The 20,866-nt window shown below is 45.7% G+C and overlaps 1 protein-coding gene across 9 annotated transcripts in view; it reads right to left on the bottom strand.

Moving 5' to 3' along the window:
* Positions 1-20,866, bottom strand: part of akap9 (A kinase (PRKA) anchor protein 9) — a 73,738-nt gene that overhangs the window by 29,085 nt on the left and 23,787 nt on the right. For 8 of the 9 annotated variants that reach the window (XM_081711730.1, XM_081711732.1, XM_081711737.1 and 5 more), the window contains 16 exons: positions 20,248-20,419; positions 19,897-19,967; positions 19,607-19,739; positions 19,079-19,176; positions 18,915-18,972; positions 18,361-18,607; positions 16,763-16,811; positions 14,962-15,075; positions 14,395-14,670; positions 13,458-13,562; positions 12,871-12,983; positions 12,457-12,602; positions 11,514-11,773; positions 3,131-3,293; positions 986-1,198; positions 167-205 (listed from right to left, as the gene is read on the bottom strand). In XM_081711730.1, the coding sequence (XP_081567856.1) occupies positions 167-205; positions 986-1,198; positions 3,131-3,293; positions 11,514-11,773; positions 12,457-12,602; positions 12,871-12,983; positions 13,458-13,562; positions 14,395-14,670; positions 14,962-15,075; positions 16,763-16,811; positions 18,361-18,607; positions 18,915-18,972; positions 19,079-19,176; positions 19,607-19,739; positions 19,897-19,967; positions 20,248-20,419 (2,257 nt within the window). The remainder of the gene's footprint in view (positions 1-166; positions 206-985; positions 1,199-3,130; positions 3,294-11,513; positions 11,774-12,456; positions 12,603-12,870; positions 12,984-13,457; positions 13,563-14,394; positions 14,671-14,961; positions 15,076-16,762; positions 16,812-18,360; positions 18,608-18,914; positions 18,973-19,078; positions 19,177-19,606; positions 19,740-19,896; positions 19,968-20,247; positions 20,420-20,866) is intronic. The other variant, XM_081711733.1, reaches the window with a different exon arrangement.

Raw genomic sequence — 20,866 nt, 5'->3', positions numbered from 1 at the left:
GATGATGCACTTTAGGTCATCAGTAAGGGCCAATAGCAAGCCAGCATTAAGACACAGTCGTTTGCTTGAAGATTATCATTGATTAGTGTAGGTGTCAATCATTTCAGAAAGGCAGTGATGGACAACAGTGGCCATGCTTGTGGTGGACACACATACACACACACACCTGCCTCAGGTGCTAGGTCACCTGCAGCCTCAACTAGGCCTAGAGAGAGAGAGAGAGAGAGAGAGAGAGAGAGAGAGAGAGAGAGAGAGAGAGAGTGTCAAAGAGCATAGAGGCATTAATCAGAACAATAATACTGCTCTAGGGGAGGGGCTAGAACAGAGGGGCGGAGAGTAGCAGAGAGGGGGTGGAGATAAATCTTGCACATGTTCTCTGTGAAGTAGACTTAGGTGGGTTATGGTGAAAATAGTCTGCTGTTGAAAGAGTTGCATCATGCATGCTCAGGGTGACACATTTGTATATTTGGAGATCTCGGGTTGGTTGGCAAGACTGTCACCACTCATTACATCATCTACAACCAACCGGGGACGAATCACTGGTCTGAATCGTATTCCGGTATTCAACTCATTCTATGACACCTTCCTGAAATAAACCAGTATGACTAACAGTATAGACATTGTTTTACAACATCCCAACATGTGCAGTTCTCTGAATGTAAAGTTTTTAGCCACACATAACATTTAGTGACTATAATGGACTATAATTGGAGCACAAATGTGGACTAGTAACTTACTGTAACCGTGTGGGGTATGTCTAACAGTAGGGTAATGTTCTGTAACAGTCTGTAGCGTGAGGTCCATATTCTGTAACAGACTGTAGTGTGAGGTCCTTATTCTATATATAACAGACTGTAGTGTCCATATACAGTAAAAGACTGTGGTGTGATGTCCATATACAGTAAAAAGACTGTAGTGTAGTATCCATATACTGTAACAGACTGTAGTGTGATGTCCATATACTGTAACAGTGTGTGCAACATACACAGTTCTCGAGATCCAGCCCTGTCCCTCATGGCATCCTGTTGTCGTGACAACAACTCCTGCTGGTTGTACAAGTTCTGGCGCTCCTGTTCGAGTTTACGCAGGCGGCTGCTGGTCACCTGTAGCTCTTGCTCCATCTGTAGCTGCAGCTGGGCCCTCTCACGTACCTGTTCCTCCAGGGCCTGCCTCTCACCTGAGTAGCCATCAATCAAACCTAACAAACCAATCAGAGACAGTCTGAATCAAGCTGTGAACCAAGCTGTGAATCAAGCCTGAAACAGTCCAGTCAAACAGGAGCAGATAGATGACAAATCCATACAGATTAACAGATAAAGAGTAACTAGTCAACTGTATAGAGATGCAACTGTGGGATATTATCTTGTTAAACCAGGGAAGTCGTTAGCTCACAAAGACGAAAGTGAATTCCTGCAACTAGGACATTTGACGAGACAAACATTTCAGAACACAGACACAGAAGCTGATCATTAGTAGACAAAGGAGAGTCTCCATGCACACCCCATAAACAAAAGGCACACACCCACCCCAACCAAACAAAACCACACACTCACTTCCACCAACCCAAAATAACTCCACCCACCCCTCATACCTCCACCCACACATCTCCAGCTGAGCAGCACGGCAGTCTAACATCTAAAGTCATTACTATTGATTCCTTCCAGTCCTCCTTCTGTTTCAGGAGTGACTTAAACCAACAGTGTCCTTTCCACTGGAGCACTGATGTTTGGATTGTGTACTACCCACAGGAACGCGAGCCAGTCCAAACACGCGACAATCCACTTCCAACTTGACATGTGCTTAAGGGGGTATGTCAGCCTCAAACATCCCCCCACCTCAACACATCACTGGGAGGGATCTTACTGATGGTACCACTGGTTTGAGAGACAACCACAACTCAAACTAGGACACTCCAGTCACATAAAGGGAGTGTCTGTGATTACAGACGTCATGTCTGAATGCCCTTCTGCACCATATAACCATAATTACCAGGACATTATCTAATTACTGCTAGCAAATAATAAAATACAAGCTTGTAGTGCTAGGGTTTAGCAAGAGAGAGTGCTGGTATGTACATCCACTCCACCCTCACTAGAATCTCAGAAGTAGTTCAACAACTACAAACATCTTCAACATCATCTAAAACATTAAACAAAACTGAATGAAGAGGGCAGGGCATGTTCTGCCCCTGCTCAGAGTTCTACCCCTGCTCGGGGAAGAAATGCTCTCTGATACCTGCTTAATCTACATGTCTATCTGATCTGGGAACAGCTTTATGTGATCAAATCTACCATGATATTGAAAAAACAAACTGACTCCAGATCAGCACTTCAGCTCTGAAGGTGCTAGCGATCAAAGCTATTGTTCTTCTGTTACCTAAAACCAGGTGTCTACTCGACACACCCTGTTTTCAAACCCTGAACACAGCCCGTGCCGTGACAGGGACGTCTGTGGCTACACACATGTGGGCTCTGGGAGTCCGGCCTGCCTGCATGGACTCAACTGCTGTAAACACTACAGAAAGTTCTTCCTTTCCTCAACAGGTCTCGTGTGTTTATACACACCATAACTGTATTTGACTTATTAAAGATGATTAAACTATGGCAAATGTTTACCAAACTCAAAACACATGACCAGGACAGGCACATGTCAGATGACTAAGCCATGACACCATGGCAACAGCAGAGATTAGAGTGTTTGACGCTAATATTGATGGCTTTAAAGCAACACAGAACCTATGGACAAAATATAAGCTATGAAATATGTGTGTGTGTGTGTGTGTGTGAGTGTGTGTGTGAGAGAGAGAGGATATAGTGGCTAGCTGGGTGAAACTGTGTGAGAGGTTTATTTAGCAAGTGTATGCAAATGGTACAAGTGTCTGCGTGCGTGTATGTGTGTAGCTCTGCTAACATCACTGCCACGCACCTAGACCTTCTCTAACCAGCAGCCAAATGCTCAAAATACCCAAAAACTAACAGGACACAGACCCACAGACACAGAGACAAAGAGAGACCCCCACACACAGACAGACAGACAGACACATACTCCCCCACACACAGACAGACAGAGATCCACACACACACACAGACAGACGCACATACCACCCCACCACAGACCCACACACACTTACCTTCGGCCTGCTGTAGCTGCTGGGTGAGCTGTTGCCGGCTTGCTGCCTCCTCTTGCAGTCTCTCCTGCAGCTCGTCTTGTCTGCGCAGTAACTCTGCAATCTCCTTGCCATGTGTGAACTTCTCCCGCATCAGCTCTGTCTGTGTTACCCGTGCATGCTCCAACTGGGAGGGAGAGAGAGAGATGGAAAGAGTGTGACTAAGATACCAGAAAACATGCTGCCCCTTTCAGCTCGAGTGAGTAAGGTCAGTCACACACACACACACAGCCCTGCTGACCTCCACACATACACACAATGACCTGACCACACATACACTGCTGACCTACGTGCGCACACACAATGACCTGTAGAACTCCACACACACAGACCTGCTGGACTCCAGACACATAATGACCTGACCACACACATACTGACCTCCACACACACACACACACACACACACACACACACACACACACACACACACACACACACACACACACACACAAAATGACACACCAACTTTCAGTCTGGCTTTGCAGAAGGACACAGCACCATCTCTGTGACCACACAGGTTTTAATGACCTCTAGATTTACCAATAATGTAATGGGCACAGAATTACCTCTCAGACAGAAAATAATGTGTAGTACTGGGTAACCATAAATCTGTTATGAAGAATGGCTTAAGGGAGGGGGATGTTTTACTGTGAATTGCCTCCATATTCAGGCATCTCTTTGCATTTAAAGATTTCTCTCCTTTAACCACACACACACACATACCCACACACCCACCCCTCACCAATCTTGCACCTGTATGACATGACTTTATACTGCTCAGCCCAATCTACTTACGCAGGAAGTGATGTAAAAGAGGTCTGTCATTTCAGCACTGATCCCTAAAAGAACTGGATATCTGGAACAGTAGAAGAGCTCCAGTGAGAGGTGTAGCCACTAATTCTAAATGAACACCTCCATAATAATACAGTGTCTTACTTTACAGTATGTACCGCATTAATGTCCTATGTTACAGCGTGTCCTACATTAGTGTGTCCTACGTTACAGTGTGTACTGCATTTGCGTGTCCTGCTTTAGTGTCCCATGTTACAGCGTGTCCTACGTTAGTGTGTACTTGATTATGGTGTGTCCTATGTTAACGTTACAGTTTGTACTACATTGGTGGGTACTATGTTACAGTTTGTACTACATTGGTGGGTACTACGTTGCAGTGTGCATTGCATTGGTGGGTACTACGTTACAGTGTGTGTTACATTGGTGGGAACTATGTTCGTGTACACCATGTTCGTCTGTTCGTTAGTGTGTATTACATTGGTGGGTACGACATTACAGTGTGTATTAGATTGGTGGGTACTACGTTCGTGTACACCACGTTTGTCTGTACTACGTTAGTGTGTACTATGTTAGCGTGTACTGTGTTACAATGTGTACTACATTTCCATTGTGTTCTATGTTTCAGTGTTGCACTGTGTTTACTGTGTTACAGTGTGCATTACATTGGTTTGTAGGTTTGTGTGTACTACATTCGTGTTTATTACATTGTTGTGTACCACATTGCATTACTACAGTGTGTATTACATCAGTGTGTGTTACGTGACAGTGTGTACTGTGTTATAGTGTTACATTACTGTGTACTATGCTACGATATGTACTGCATTATGGTGTACATTGGTGTGTACTATGCTTGTACTATGTATGTGTGTACTATGTATAATATATTTGTGTGTACTACATGTTAGTGTGTATTACATTGGTGTGTACTGTTATACTGTATTACAGTGGTGTGTATTACATTTGTGTGTACTATGCTACAGTATGTACTTTCAGTGTGTATTATGTTGCAGTGTGTACTATGTTGTGGTGTGTACTACGGGCAGGTCATTTATTATGGAGGTGTTCATGTAGAATCAGAACATCACTAAATGCTCAGCTGCTCTCCTGCCTATAACAATCTAAAATGGTTTAGTTCAATCACAACTGATCTAACAATAAATCTGATAAGACTGATACGGTGGTGCTGTCGGTTCAAGATTATTATGTCATGTTGGGCAGTTTATTATTATTGTTCAGGGAGTACTGTAGATATAGATTATGGATCATTGTGCAGAATACCTGATCTACTTTAAATCATTGTGTAAATTGTGTCAACAGCAGCAGTGTCTTGTTGAATCAGTATCATACTGTAGCTCTGTGACTATACATGAAGCAGCTCTAACAAATGGAAATATAATCAGTTATGATCAGCTTTGTAATCAGCGATGTAATCAGCATTATAATCAGCGTAATAAATCAGCATTTACAACACATGCACCATAGCTATTAGGCTGGGGTTTAGGTTGCTAAACTTTCGATTTGGAAGTGTCAACAGTGGCATAGACACACACACCCTATTCTTCAAGACATTTAGTACATGTATATACTCTGGTAGAAGACTTTAACACAAGAAAGGTTTTACAGTTATCACACACTCTACAGTAGCAAAGGTCACACGCGCTCAGGGAACATGTGTGAGGGCTGAGCAGCTCACAGGAGAGGAGAGAAGGTATAACTCACTCAGACAACCTGCAGCTTGCTTGGATTTAAAAAAAAATCCTTGATAAATAAAAACATGCATGCATTTTAAAAACCTCACAGTCCCCAAACAAGGTAGCATCCTGGCGGGACCCCAGCCGCGTCTGTCCAGAGTGCAGCACTCACGGTGTAGGGCGGCGTGGGAAGGGAGATCTTGGAGACGACCCTCAGCAGGTGTCCGTCAGGGTGATGGACGTGGGAGATGTGTGTGCGCACCACCACGGCATTCCTCTCGCTCAGCGCCGCACTCAGGCTGAACGGCCGGGGCAGCGGGATGCGGGACTCTACCTCGTACATGTCCTGCTCCTGGCTCTCCAGCCAGCCAGGGCCTGGGAACGTCGAGGCCTCAGAGGCCCAGTACGTCCGGTAAGAGTCCATGCTAGGTGGAGCTGTATGTCAGAGGCTGCCTGGCGCTCATGTACTGCCAGCGAGGGATACACACGGAGTGGTGTGTAAGAGAGCGAGCATCGCAGAGCCAAACAGCCGTCTCCACGGAAGTGCCTCACCAAGGGTTTAGATAAATGCACACACACACACACGCACGCACACGTGTACACACAACTGTATCCACGGAAGTGCCTATCCAAGGGTTTCAATAAATACACACACACACACACACACACACGTTCAGGCAGGCAGCACAAGCCCCAGGTAAAAACTCTCTGGGGAGTACACACACACACACACACACACACACACACACACACACACACACACACACAGTCAGCGTCAGTCGGTAGTGAAAAAGAAAATCCGAAAGTCCAGTCTGGACGAACTGAGGGCAGTCCTGTAGAGAAGAATCCAGCTTTCCCCCGGAGCTGGAAACTCAGGCCCAGTCTTCAGAGTTCACCCCTCCCTCCACCTCTCCTTCCCTCCCTCTCTCCCTCCCTCATTAACAATTCCACACTGCCGTGTTAACGCTCTCGAGAGAATACAGCCTCTCATTAGCTTCCATACACACACACACACACACACACACACAGAGTTAACTTGCACACACAAGCAATCGAGAGTGAAACGCGGTAGCTGACACAGATGAGGCTTTTCTGCCCTCTCTAAACACACACTTCCTGGTGTGTAGCCGTGTGCAGGATACACATCCCTGAGGGCGTGGTTCAAAAGCTCAAGACAGGTGGATTTGCAAATACAACCCACACACACACACCCACCCTGCCATGGCAGCTTGTCAGACTGGATTCATGTTCCATGTAACTTAAGACGTAACGTGTTGCAGACTTCAGACTCCAGACTCATCTCCACTTCTTGTAAAGTCTTCAACAAACACCTTTATGTTTATACCTTTCATACACTAATCACCAACACACACAAATCAGCACTGTCCCACACAACACTGTTACACTAATGCTCACATGTAAACTGTTCTCTCTTTCTCTCTCTTTCTCCGTTTCAGCCCCGAGAGTGAGTCTCTGAGTTATTGATAAACCACGTTGCCAGGTTGACAGACATTAACCTGCGCTCTGCTGTGTTGCACTATGGCCTTAGTGCAGAGCTGACAGACTTCAACTGAGAGAACAGCTGTCATACACACAGGCAACACTAGATAATGTTTCGTACATCATTAATATCTGCTGAAAGGCTGACAAGTATTCTGCATTAAAAAATAAACAATGATGTGTTTCACTATTGAAACATTTCAAACTTGGGTACATGCAGTGAGACCTTTGAAACACAAGTCTCACTTGAGTCCTACAGGCATAACCCCGCATATTACTAAAGAGACAGAGCATAGAGAGAGCGAGAGCGCATGAGAGAGACAGAGAGAGAGCGCATGAGAAAGAGAACACCTCTTCTCATATCTCATGCTCAAAACCAACACACATGGCCCAGCTCACATTTCTGTGTTGTCAGAGAAGGGAAAACTGCAAATCTGACATCATGTAGCCCTGTCCAAACTGCCCAAAAATGATGTTTGATCCTTCTAAAACACATATATTCTAAAAAATACCCAAAACAACCACACATGCTCGAGACATTTCAATATGTATTTTTGTACAGAGATAAGAGTGTAAAGCAACAGACACAACGACTTGTGTAGGTGTGTATTTATTTCAACATAAACATGTTTGTTAACTTGACCTCAACATAAAATGGGTGTGAAGCTAGGGTGTTAGGGTGTGAAGCTTCTGTCTCTAGTCTCCAATATCTAGTTATTTAGTCCAGCAGTGAAAGTGATGTTTGACTCCCACCAGTGTGTGCGCGTGATGCCTGTCCGTCAGCGTGTGTGCGTGATGCCTGTCAGTTCTGCATTCAGTGCAGTATGTTTTCCCAGTGGTACAGATGAGTAAGCGTTTGAGAATTGGGTAAAGGATAGCCAGCCCTGGAGGTCACTCACACGGGGCCGGAGACAGGAAACACTCTGACCCCTCAGAGCACACACCACTAGTGGAAAGATTCAAAACTTCACTTTGGTTCAGACTGAAAATACATTAACCAGTTTTAAACTTTGTGATGGTTTTCCATTACATGTAAGTTCAATACAAGATGTGTAACAGATGCCAGACTGCTTTAGAAAAACGTTGTTAACAAATACTTTTTCTTTAAATCCTCTTTTTTATATCAACATCCTCAGAACTGCAACTCATGCTCACTTGTGTGAACGCATGCATGTGTGTCTGTGTGTGCATGTGTGTTCAGTGTGTGTTCGTGTTCAGTGTGATGCCTTTTATCATAGTATTTTTATAGTGTTTTATCAGTGCATTTTATCATAGTATTTTCCCATAGTGTTTTATCAGTGTATTCTCCATAGTATTTCAGCTGTACATTTTATCAGTGCATTTTATCATAGTATTTTATCAGTGCATTTTATCAGTACATTTCATCAGTGGATTTTATCAGTGCATTTCATCAGTTTATTTTATCAGTGCATTTCATTATAGTACTATATCAGTACATTTTAATGAAGGGAGCGCAGCAGTTAAGTAATGTGTGAACTTCAGAAGATTGAAGATCAGTCATGCTGCTGCATTCTGGACAAGTTGTAGAGGTTTGATGGCTTTTAGAGGAAGACCAGCAAGTAGCAAGTTGCAGTAGTCTAGCTTTGAGATCACAAGAGACTGTACAAGCACCTGGGCAGCTTCCTGTGAGAGAAAGGGCCGAATCCTTCGTATGTCACAAAGGAGGAATCCGCAAGACCGGTTTAGATTAAAAACATGAGTTGAGAACGACAACTGGTTGTCCAAAGTTACGCGCAGGCTACAGGCAGCTTTGGATGGTGATGCCAGGGAGCTCTCGAAGGAAACAGTGAGGTCATGGTAAGGGTTGGGAGTACCTGGGATGAACAGAAGCTCAGTTTTACTGGGTTTTTTTTTTTGTTTTTTGCTTTTTTTAAAATAGTTTTTATCACACTATTTTATCAGTGTATTTTACCATAGCATTTTGTCCGTGCATTTTACCATAGCATATTGTCCGTGCATTTTATCATAGTATTTGATCAGTGCATTTTATCATAGTATTTTATCAGTGCATTTCACCATAGCATTTTATCAGGGTATTTTATCACAGTATTTTATCAGGACATTTTAGCAATGACAGTTTCCTTCTTCATATTTAACAGGAAAAGTAAAAAAATGCCACTGGAGAAATAAAAGAATCCAGGGGTCTGAAATTTCAGGATGGGAAAAATAATGCTGCTATTATTATTATTTACATTTACAGTGGTGTGAAAACATGTTTGCCCCCTTCCTGATATCTTTTTTTGCATGTTTGTCACACTTAAATGTTTCAGATCATCAAACAAATTTAAATATTAGACAAAGATAACACATGTAAACACAAAATGCAGTTTTTAAATGAAGGTTTGTTTATTAAGGGGGAAAAAATCCAAACCTACATGGCCTTGTGTGAAAGTGATTTAAAACAAATTAACTGTGGTTTATCACATCTTTGGAAAACTGAGTTCAATTTCTCTAGCCACACCCAGGACTGATTACTGCCACACCTGTTCTCAATCAAGAAATCACTTAAATAGGACCTGCCTGACAAAGTGAAGTAGACCAAAAGATACTCAAAAGCTAGACAGAATGCTGCGATCCAAAGAAATTCAGGAACAAATGAGATACAAAGTAACTGAGATCTATCAGTCTGGAAAAAGTTATAGTTCAAGTTCGGTTTATTTGTCACATACATAGTCATACACAGTATAACTGGCAGTGAAATGGTTGTAAAAGCCATTTCTAAAGCTTTGGGACTCCAGCGAACCACAGTGAGAGCCATTATCCACAAATGGCAAAAACATGGAACAGTGGTGAACCTTCCCAGGAGTGGCCAGCCGACCAAAATTATCCCAAGAGCTCAGAGACAATTCATCCAAGAGGTCACAAAGGACCCCACAACAACATCCAAAGAACTGCAGGCCTCACTTGCCTCAGTTAAGGTCAGTGTTCATGACTCCACCATAAGAAAGAGACTGGGCAAAAATGGCCTGCATGGCAGAGTTCCAAGATGAAAACCACTGCTGAGCAAAAAGAACATAAAGGCTCTTCTCAGTTTTGCCAGAAAACATCTTGATCCCCAAAACCTTTGGGAAAATACTCTGTGGATGAGACAAAAGTTTAACTTTTTGGAAGGTGTATGTCCCATTAGATCTGGCGTAAAAGTAACAGCATTTCAGAAAAGGAACATCATACCAACAGTAAAATATGGTGGTGGTAATGTATTGTTCTGGGGCTGTTTTGCTGCTTCAGGACCTGGAAGACTTGCTGTGGTAAATGGAACCATGAATTCTGCTGTCTACCAAAAAATCCTGAAGGAGAATGTCCGGCCATCTGTTTGTGACCTCAAGCTGAAGCGCACTTGGGTTCTGCAGCAGGACAATGATCCAAAACACACCAGCAAGTCCACCTCTGAATGGCTTAAGAAAAACAAAATGAAGACTTTGGAGTGGCCTAGTCAAAGTCCTGACCTGAATCCAATTGAGATGCTGCGGCATGACCTTAAAAAGGTGGTTCATGCTTGAAAACCCTCCAATGTGGCCGAATTGCAACAATTCTGCAAAGATGAGTGGGCCAAAATCCCTCCACAGAGCTGCAAAACACTCATTTCCAGTTATCGCAAACACGATTGCAGTTGTTGCTGCTAAGGGTGGCACAACCAGTTATTAGGTTTAGGGGGCGATAACTTTCACACAGGGCCATGTAGGTTTGGATTTTTTTTTCCCCCCTTAATAATAAAAACCTTAATTTAAAAACTGCATTTTGTGTTTGTGTTATCTTTGTCTAATATTTAAATTTGTTTGATGATCTGAAACATTTAAGTGTGACAAATATGCAAACACTTTCACACCACTGTATATAGGACCTTTCATGGGCTCAAGGACTCTTTACACAGATATCAGTTTTTACAAATCACTCACACATCAATGAGAAATGGCAGCCAGTTTATACAGTGTACTCTCTCTCAGAAACCACACGGGAGGAAGTTAAGACCAGGACAGAGCACCAACCATCAGTGGATACACACACACTCGAGCACCAGCCATCACTAGACATACACAGACACACACACAGCACTTTGAGAGCACACGCTGATGTGTTTAATGCTATGCTGTTATAAATAGATAGGTCTGAATTTTTATTTATGAAGATTTCCCGCACTCTGAACCCCTAGAAAATGCTGTAATGTGCCATAGATGTGGGGCAGTGACCGTGGTAACAAACACTCCTTACAGTCCCATCTATTAGGTCTGACACTAACACTCAATTACAACACTCAGCAACACTCACTGATACCATCCCAGCAGCTCAGAAACACTGGTACCAGCCTAGCAGAATAAGTTGAGTCTGTTCTGGATTAGCCGTACCTGGTTGGTGGTCCCAGTAATGACGACTAGTAATTTTTCCACAGCGATCTGCAGTCTGGTGCTGATGCTCATCAGATACTCCTCCTTCTCTAGCAGTAGCTCAGCCCTCTCAGGCTGTAGCTCCTCCCTCTCCAGCTGAAGCTCCACCCCCGGCATCATCTGCGACATCTCCAGACCTTGGTCAGTCTCTGTCTCAGCAGACCACACACTGGCATCGTCTGCCACGGTTTCACTGCCATAGTAACTCTCAGTGGAGGCATCTATGTCAACAACAAGAGAAAATGCAGCAGCTGACCGGACACTGCAATGAGTGACCCCCCCACCCCCACCCACCCCCCACGCACGTGTAACCACTACAACGCCTCCACCTGGGGACACGAGTCGCGTTGGTCTCTGGGGAGAACCCTAACCTACCGTGTGGACGTTGTTGCACTGATGAGGGCTGTATTGTTCTCACACTGTCTGCTGTGGAACCACTCTGTGTGTTAGTGTACCTTAAACACAGGCAGATAACAGCCATGCCAAACAGGGCAGAAAACCACAGCAAACCAGTCCAACAGGACAAGCAGCCATACTGGTTCTGATAGGCTCATCTTTTGTTCTAAATTATGATGTGATATGTTGTGATGAGTCAGCATTTGAGCTAAAAACATTCCAATATGTAATAACGTCAATGACTGGTCCTCGTTCTCTGTGGCAGGAGGAGAGTCAGACAAACGTCACCTTCTTGGCTGAGCTGTGAGGGCAGACGCTACCCCACCCCACAGGGGCACCAAAGAGCAGGACGTGCAGCACGCAGCTACAGAAGTGCTGAGGTCACTGCAGGGCAAAAAAGCACAGACCTGCAGGAGAGTGTCCCTCCCAACCCCTGCCCCCACCCTCCATTACCCCACCTCCCTCACCCCTCCACCCTGCATTCCCCGTCCCCCGTGCTGCGACTGACCTCTGTGTTGCGGCTGCTGCCCCCTGCTGTCTGCCTCCAGTACACCCTCCACATGTCGGCCGATGGTCTCTTCTGCAGCTGCTGTGGTCTTCAGCACGTCCACCAGGACCTGACGTAGTCTCTCATTGGCTCTCCGCAAGAAATTCCTACAGACATATGGAGTGAGGAGGGGAAGTAGAGAAGGGAGAGGAAAGAGAGAGCAGTACCATGTGATGGTAACTTTAACCCTAACCCCTAAATTGAACAAAATCAACCGATACAAACCACACGTGTTAAAAGCGTAGTCATGTTTCAGTGTCTCCAAACCATGTAAGCTGGTAATAAACAAGCTTATATTTCATTAGAAAGGTGAAGTGTGGAAAGTGGACTCATGAAAAGAAGAACTTTGTACAGAATGACCAACTGTGTCCTCACCTTTCAGTTGTAACATCAGCAGAGAACTCTGTGTGTGGAGAAGACAATTCTAACATCACATCTCCTCCATGGTCCTCCTCTTTCTTCATGTTTCCCTCCTCATCCACTCCTCTCTTCCGCAGGTTATGAACAGGCAAAAGTGAAAACACAGACAGAAACCCAGTCATCTCCTCCAGCTACACAACCCCTCCGTCCAGCACATGTGTTAGCGTCAGGGACTGCTGTTAGAGCGCTTTCCTGCTCTGCTCCCACCAGAAAAGGCCAACAGTGCTGTCTCTGAGAGAAGTTTGTGTTAACACACACACACACACACACACACACACACACACACACACACACACCGTACTGGCACTGTGCTGCAATAGCAACAGGTGCACCTGTGGCAACAAGCCCCACCTCTTGATGAGACGTAAGAGACAGCATGAGGTTTCCATAACCAGATAACCTACACCATCCACATTTTAATATCTCGCCTGACATGCACAGTAACATAACAGTTTCACGCCCTGGGTACGAGGCAGGGACGATCCAAACTCACACAGTTATCACAGATCAAAGTCTCTGCAGGAGAGCTGAGTGTGTGTTACCCATTCTGTCTGTGTGCCACTGTTTTGCATATTGGCTGGTCCGTGCTGACGCCCTGCACTCTCACTCTGCTCCGCCCGTTTCACCACTCCTGTAAGCTCTGCCCCCTGGTGGACAAACGCAAACATTACATTCAGAGACCTTCAAAGTGAAATGCTGTTTCTTGAACAACTGCAGAAACACAGAAACACACACACACCGACATACATAAATCACAAGCCCATAGAACTGTCATCACAGCCTAATATGAATAAAGCAGTTTGTGAGAAGTTAGAGAAAACAACCAATCACACAGCATACAAAGACCTGTCTAGCCACACAGCACACAGTCTGTGTGTCTATGGATAGCCCAATCTGTCTATAGACTTGTCTATCTGCAGACCTGTCTACCATCAGTCTATGCAAGCCTGGACATCTGTAGCCCTCACCATGGCAGCTGAACACCAGAGCAGGACAGATTCCCCGAACCATACCGGACAAACGCTGACCGTTTTCATGGAAGCACACATTTACATACACATCACCAAGCTTGATCATACATGGAGTGGCTTTACTGATCTGAGGTCAGCAATCACACTCTTCTTTTGTATGATCTACCAGGATTTAAGGGTTAGGGTGAGCCTTAAGCCTAACCCAGGATATAAGGGTTAGGGTTAGCCATAATGTATTTTGAGTATACAGAGGTGTATTTGAGTGTAATGTGTATGCATACCTCTTAAGTCTTTTGAGAGAGTCTCACACCCACTTAAATCTCACACATCACAAAATTGGAATAACCAATATAGCCTAGTACCTGTGTATGAACCGTAGTAGGACAGGTGTGTGTGTGTGTGTGTGTGTGTGTGTGTGTGTGTGTGCACGCCCCGTGTGCATGTGAGAGAGCTTGTACCTCTGTGTGTGTGTGTGTGTGTGTGTGTGTGTGTGTGTGAGAGCTCATACCTGTTTGTTTGTGATGTGGCTGTCACTCGGTTGGTCCTGCTCCACTCCAGGTCGGGGGAACGTTGATGGGGTCTCTGGCACCTCCAGCTTCTGTGTGAGCAACAGCACCTCCTCCTGCCTCCTCCTGAGCTCCTCCAGGAGCTGCTCCACATTGCCCCCTGCTGGCAAGGCGGCTCCAGCCACAGTTTGCGTGCCGGTGGAACTCTCCCTGGCCATACGGCCCATGCGCACCCGCTCAGACTGCTGGGCAAAGTCCACCGCCATCTGCACTATGACCTGTAAGAGCACCAGGAACACACGCTTGTACCTGAGCAGGTCCTCCACAAGGGGACAAACTCTGTGGCTTCCTAAAGCACTAATATCCATGTATTTAAACATCTGTATCAAACAGAAGTTTCTAATACTCAAGAATGTTAGATCAATGTAAACTATTAGTGGTCAGAACAATGCAGTGGTTGTTACAGTCACAGTCTTCATTATTTCTGTGGTGCATTTATCACCAGACACTGTTTCAAAGCAGACTAAAAACAGAAAGCAGAAGACCTAGGCAGCTCTGAGCCTCCTCACCTTGGCGATCACCTCCTCACGGCTCTGCTGCTCCTGTGTGACGCTCAGGGCTCCGTCACAGCTGTGCTGCTCCAACTCACACAGCTTCTGATGGGAACCCTGGAGGAACGGAGTCTGCACCACAGAATGAGCCAACGGAGAGGAGAGGCAGAGAGAGAGAGAGAGAGAGAGAGAGAGAGAAAGGACAGAAGGAGTGTATGAGTGCATGTAAATGTGTTTGGGGTGGGGTGGGGGGTGAAGGAGCGTGTGTGAGTGAGCGTCCGTGAGCACACGTGTGAGCCTGCATGTGAGTGTGTGTTAACCCTGAAAGGATTCTTTATAACCCAGTTGATATTCTGTCCTGTATGAAGAGTCCGATGAGACCTGAAGACCAGAGTCCTGCACACAAAGCCTTTATTTCCCTAGGGAAAGACCCACCAGACCTAGTTCAGCATCTCTCTCCCCCTCCAGATCTCTCCCTCGCTCTCTCCCTCCAGATCTCTCCCTCGCTCTCTCCCTCCAGATCTCTCCCTCGCTCTCTCCCTCCAGATCTCTCCCTCGCTTTCTCCCTCCAGATCTCTCCCTCGCTTTCTCCCTCCAGATCTCTCCCTCGCTCTCTCCCTCGCTTTCTCCCTCCAGATCTCTCCCTCGCTTTCTCCCTCCAGATCTCTCCCTCGCTTTCTCCCTCCAGATCTCTCCCTCGCTCTCTCCCTCTCTCTACCCTTAGTTTCTGTGTTTAAATCCTCTTTTCATTTCTCTGTCCTCAAACACCACCAACCCTCCTCCCCTCCCCTCCCTGCAGTGGTCAGTAATGGCAGAATTTCTCCCCCAGTCCCCCTGAGTACAGGGGGGAGTACAGATTTTAGCCACAGGCTCCATCAGATCGCTCACTAACTCCACACACACACACACACACACACACACACACACACACACACACACACACACACACACACACACACAGAGCCAGCCAAACACACACAAACAAACCCCCACACAGAGCCATTTCAGCACTTAACAAAACAAGCTGTTTCTTTACAGCATTAGTCCAATAAAGAACACGGGCAGGTACATCTCCATTTACACACAAACAGATAATGTAAATAAAGTCAATTTGCATTTACAGCATTCGACTTACAATTATGACAGAGTACAACTTGAGCAATTGAGGGTTAAGGGTCTTGCTCAGGTGCTTGACAGTGGGGAGTTGGCAATGGCGGGACTTGAACCAGCAACCTAGTGTGGGGTTAGTGTGACTTATGAAGGCTGTGTGGTGGGGGGTTAGTGTGACCGTGTTACGACTGCTGTGGCACAGGGAGTTAATATGACCGTGTTAGGACTGATGTGGGACAGGGGGTTATTGTCACCGTGTTACAAGTCCTATGTGACAGGGGGTTAGTGTGATGTATCCTTGGATTCTAGTCTGGCTATAAAAGTACACTGGTAAGGAGTTGATCCCCGAGTTGGTCCCCGAGTTACCCTCTGTATACTCCTTGGCAAAAAAAGAGCTAAACCCAATTTTAAATTTAATTGGTCAGAAACTGAACTGGAGAAACAGCTCTCCTGAGAGCTGCCCTGCTGTTGCTCATCACTGATCAGGGCTGAAAACAGTGACAATCAATCACTTCTTCAACACAATGCTAAAATCACACCAAGATGTTTGATACAAAAGTCAAACTAGCAGGTCTGGGTGTTCAAAATGTCCCAGTTATTCGCTGTTGAGACCATTAAAGCTTATTATGCTGTGTTTGGTTTGGCACATTTAATCGCCCAGGACTGGAAATAAGGGCATCTGCTAGAAACAGAAAAGCACCACACTGACCTGAAACTGCTCCTTCTGCTCCAGGGTAGGCAGGGAAGCGCTCGACGTGCTAGGAAAGACAAACGGTGTGAGCAAATGAAGGAAAGGAGGGTGTTCTGGGGGGAGATCTGGCAACCCCACCCAGCAAAACCATCTGAAACAAATACATCCAAGCAGACGTTATAAACAAACAGTGACACAGACTGACTTCAACTACATCCAACCATCTTACATATCCTACATACATTGAAAAGAAAAAACGCATATCATCATTGAGATGTATTCTGGTCAGTGTACTGCGGAATCAGACTAATTGTGAAGGACAGTTTACAGACACTTAAAGAAAACCATCATTGGGTTGTAATCTGTGAGCACATCTGGTGTGTGTGCTGTGGACAGCTTCTTAAAGACACTTAGAGAAAACTGCTTCTGTCTGGATGGCAGCACAAAAACAATCATCACCAAAGCCACTAGATCAGCCATGTAGTAAACAACAAATGAACAACCTTAAATCTCAATTAAACAAGTAAGCAACCATAAATCTCTCTCCTGCACATGAAAAAGCAAAGGCTGTTATTGCTTATACTGGACAGTAGGTAGCAGCATCACACTTCTAAATACATATATTTGTCAACAGTACTGAAAACCTCTGAACATGAACTCTGCCATAAAATGAATGTGAGGTGCATTTAAAGATCCACACTAATGATGTCCACACTAAAATGCACTTTTAATGTATATAAACACACAGCACCATATTCTACAGAGGTGTAAGACCATTTGAATTCTGGCATGATGACACCTGGTCTGATGACATCAGCATATGATCTGTAGGAGGCTGTGACTGGTGTGTAATCAGTGATGTTTTCCAGCGCCACACTGAAGCAAAGCTTTTTATTCAGACTTGAATATTTTAAATGAAGAGTGTCTGTATCTGACTCCTGTTTCCATAGCAAGACCCCTCCACACCCCCACCTACACACACCCACACCCACATATCTTTAGCATGACTGGACCTTAGAGCAGTTATTTATACAGTATAGTCTATTTTTGTCTGGATATGACATAGGAAATGCAGAATGAGTTCAACCCAACACAGTCCCAGTACACCTACAGCACTGCAGCAGAGTCCCAGTACACCTACCGCACCCCAACACAGTCCCAGTACACCTACCAACCCCCAACACAGTCGCATTACCTAAACAGCTCAAAATCCACCACCACCCACAACACCCTAAACAGCTCAAAATGCAAATCTGTTCTAAAAATGTTAGGGGTACAAATTCTTGAAAAGAACTCAAACCACCCCACTTCACATGCTATAAATCTATACTTAAATTCACTTGAAAAGTACATTTTCAACAAGTGGAGGGAGGACCCATAATCCTGTACCGTGATGCATTATGGGATTACGGTCACTTTATCCCTTAGTCCTAGAGCAGGCCAGTAGCCCTCATCTCCAGGACTCACAGCAGAAGCCACACCCACCCTGCAGGTGTGAAGGGAGCTGGGACAGTGTTTTAACATGGACCCTTTGTTGAGCCTGCAGGTGTGCCACTGGTCTGAAGAAGGTGTGTTCTGTGTCCAGGGTAAGTGACCTGTAAACACAGGTGTGTTACCTGTGGAGGGTGTGCACTCTGCTGAGCTGCTGCAGCCTGTCCTGTAGTAGGCTGATTTCTGCGGTGTAGCGCTGCTCCACCTCCCTGGCCTGTTCCCTGTAGTAGGTTCTCACATACTCCACCTCCTCCCTGTGCTGCTCCTCCCTCAGCTCCTGCTGCTTCTGGAACTCCTCAGTCAGTTCTGCCCACAACTCCGCCCTCTGCTCCACCCCCTGCTCCATATGGCTGCCCATGTCTGCCTTTCTCCCTATCAGGTACAGAGCACAGGGTGAGGTACAGGGTAGTGGAGCGTAGTTACGGGTGAGGTACAGGGTAGTGGAGCGTAGTTACGGGTGAGGTACAGGGTAGTGGAGCGTAGTTACGGGTGAGGTACAGGGTAGTGGAGCGTAGTTACGGGTGAGGTACAGGGTAGTGGAGCGTAGTTACGGGTGAGGTACAGGGTAGTGGAGCGTAGTTACGGGTGAGGTACAGGGTAGTGGAGCGTAGTTACGGGTGAGGTACAGGGTAGTGGAGCGTAGTTACGGGTGAGGTACAGGGTAGTGGAGCGTAGTTACGGGTGAGGGTAGGTCTGGTGGTGCTGAACCTCTGAAAGTCCTCTTCCCTCTGCATTGACTGATGACGATCACACACACACACACACACACACACACACACACACGCATTTAACACACAATTGTCTACTTGAATGTGTACATGTGTGCTTGTGAGTGTGTGTTACCTTGTCTGTGCTGGTATTCAGTGACGTCTGCAGCTCCATGAGGCGCCGGTGTGAGGATAATACACACTGGTTCAACTGCTGCAGCCTCATGTACAACTCTAGACACACACAAACACAATGACACAAGGAGTCTATATGACTACACACTACACCACTGCCCTGTACAACACATACCACAACAAGTTATCATCTCTGACTAATTGGATGCAAAGTCCTTTAACCCCAAAAGCAAACTGTGGCACTAAACCCCAGGGAACATAAATATGGCACTAAACCTCTGGAAATGGGACTGTGGCACTAAAACCCAGCAAACAGGACTGTGGCAGTAAACCCCAGGGAACAGGAATATGGCACTAAACCTCTGTAAATGGGACTGTGGCACTAAACCCCAGCAAACAGGACTGTGGCAGTAAACCCCAGAGAACAGGAATATGGCACTAAACACCAGTAAATGGGACTGCGGCACCTGTGGCACTAAACCCCAGCAATTGGGACTGTGGCACTAAACCCCAGTATGTGCTCAGTCACCTCTGGCCTCTACTAAGAGCTCTCTGAGGTGGCATGTTTCCAGTCTCTGGTGAGTGAGATCCCTGGGCTCCACAGGGTCTTCACGGCACTGGAGAGACTCCACCACCTCCACCCCCAGCACCCGCGAGAAGGACTGAGGGAAAGAACAGAAGGTCACGCAGCATGAGTGTCCAGCAGAACGCTGAGCTCACGCCCTCACACGCAAACCAGATCTCACACCAACTGAACAAATATTAAACCAACATTATGCTTTAATAACTGATGGACATTGATATCAGCAGGTGTTTTACCTGAATCAGGTGATTGCAGTCTTCTGTCATCTCGTCCATAAATCTCTGATATTTTGAGGACTTTGGATCATCTTTGATGCAACAAAACAGAATCAACATGTTAACAGTGATGTGAGAAACAGCCATGGCACAGTGACCTTCACTAAGAGCTCTGATCTCCTCTCTGAACGTGAGCGCTTTCATCTTCAAAGTCAGCCGTTACATGAATGAAGGACCCTGTGACTCACCATGCCATAAATAAGCAATCAAACCCAAACAGGTCCACCAAGGCCCCCGTAGACCACCACCCACACTGCACCTGTCCTACCTCACCTCCACCTACAGCTTTACCTAACCCTGCACCCAATGTACCTGTGCTTTGCACTCGCAGCCACTCCAGTGTCTCCTGCGTCTGTGTGTGCGCTTGTGCATGTGGGTGTGTGTTCGTGTGTGTGTGCAGGCTCTCTTGCAGCAGTTCCAGCTGAGCAGTGTGTATCTGACACAGACTGATACGTTGTGCCTCCATCTGTAACCGGCACTCCACCTGGAGGGAGTGAGGGAGAGAGAGAAAAAAAGAGAAAGAGGAGCAGGAAAGGGAGAAAGAGAGAGATTTAAAAATATTTTTATTCACTACAGTAATGACCAATTTTGTAAATATTGTTGACACTACTCACACAGACTCACGTACTACTCACACAGACTCACGTACTACTCACACACACCACTGACTCACTACTCACGCACCATTAAAAATGTTTAGAAAAGGCTCATTAAAGAAGATGTGACATTGGCCAAAAAAGTGTCTCACACTATTTCGTTGGACCGCTTTTAGCTTTGGTTACGGCATGCACTCACTGTGGCATCGTTTCCACAAGCTTTTGCAATGTCACAACATTTATTCTCAACATATAGATTCTCAATGGGGTTCAGGTCTGGACTCTGTGGTGGGCAATCCATGTGTGAAAATGATGCCTCATGCTCCCTGAACCAC

Source organism: Electrophorus electricus, chromosome 4 (assembly GCF_041902795.1).
Source record: "Electrophorus electricus isolate QZ-2024a chromosome 4, ASM4190279v1, whole genome shotgun sequence".
Classification (NCBI taxonomy): Eukaryota; Metazoa; Chordata; class Actinopteri; order Gymnotiformes; family Gymnotidae; genus Electrophorus; species Electrophorus electricus.
This window is presented reverse-complemented; position numbering and strand designations above follow the sequence as displayed.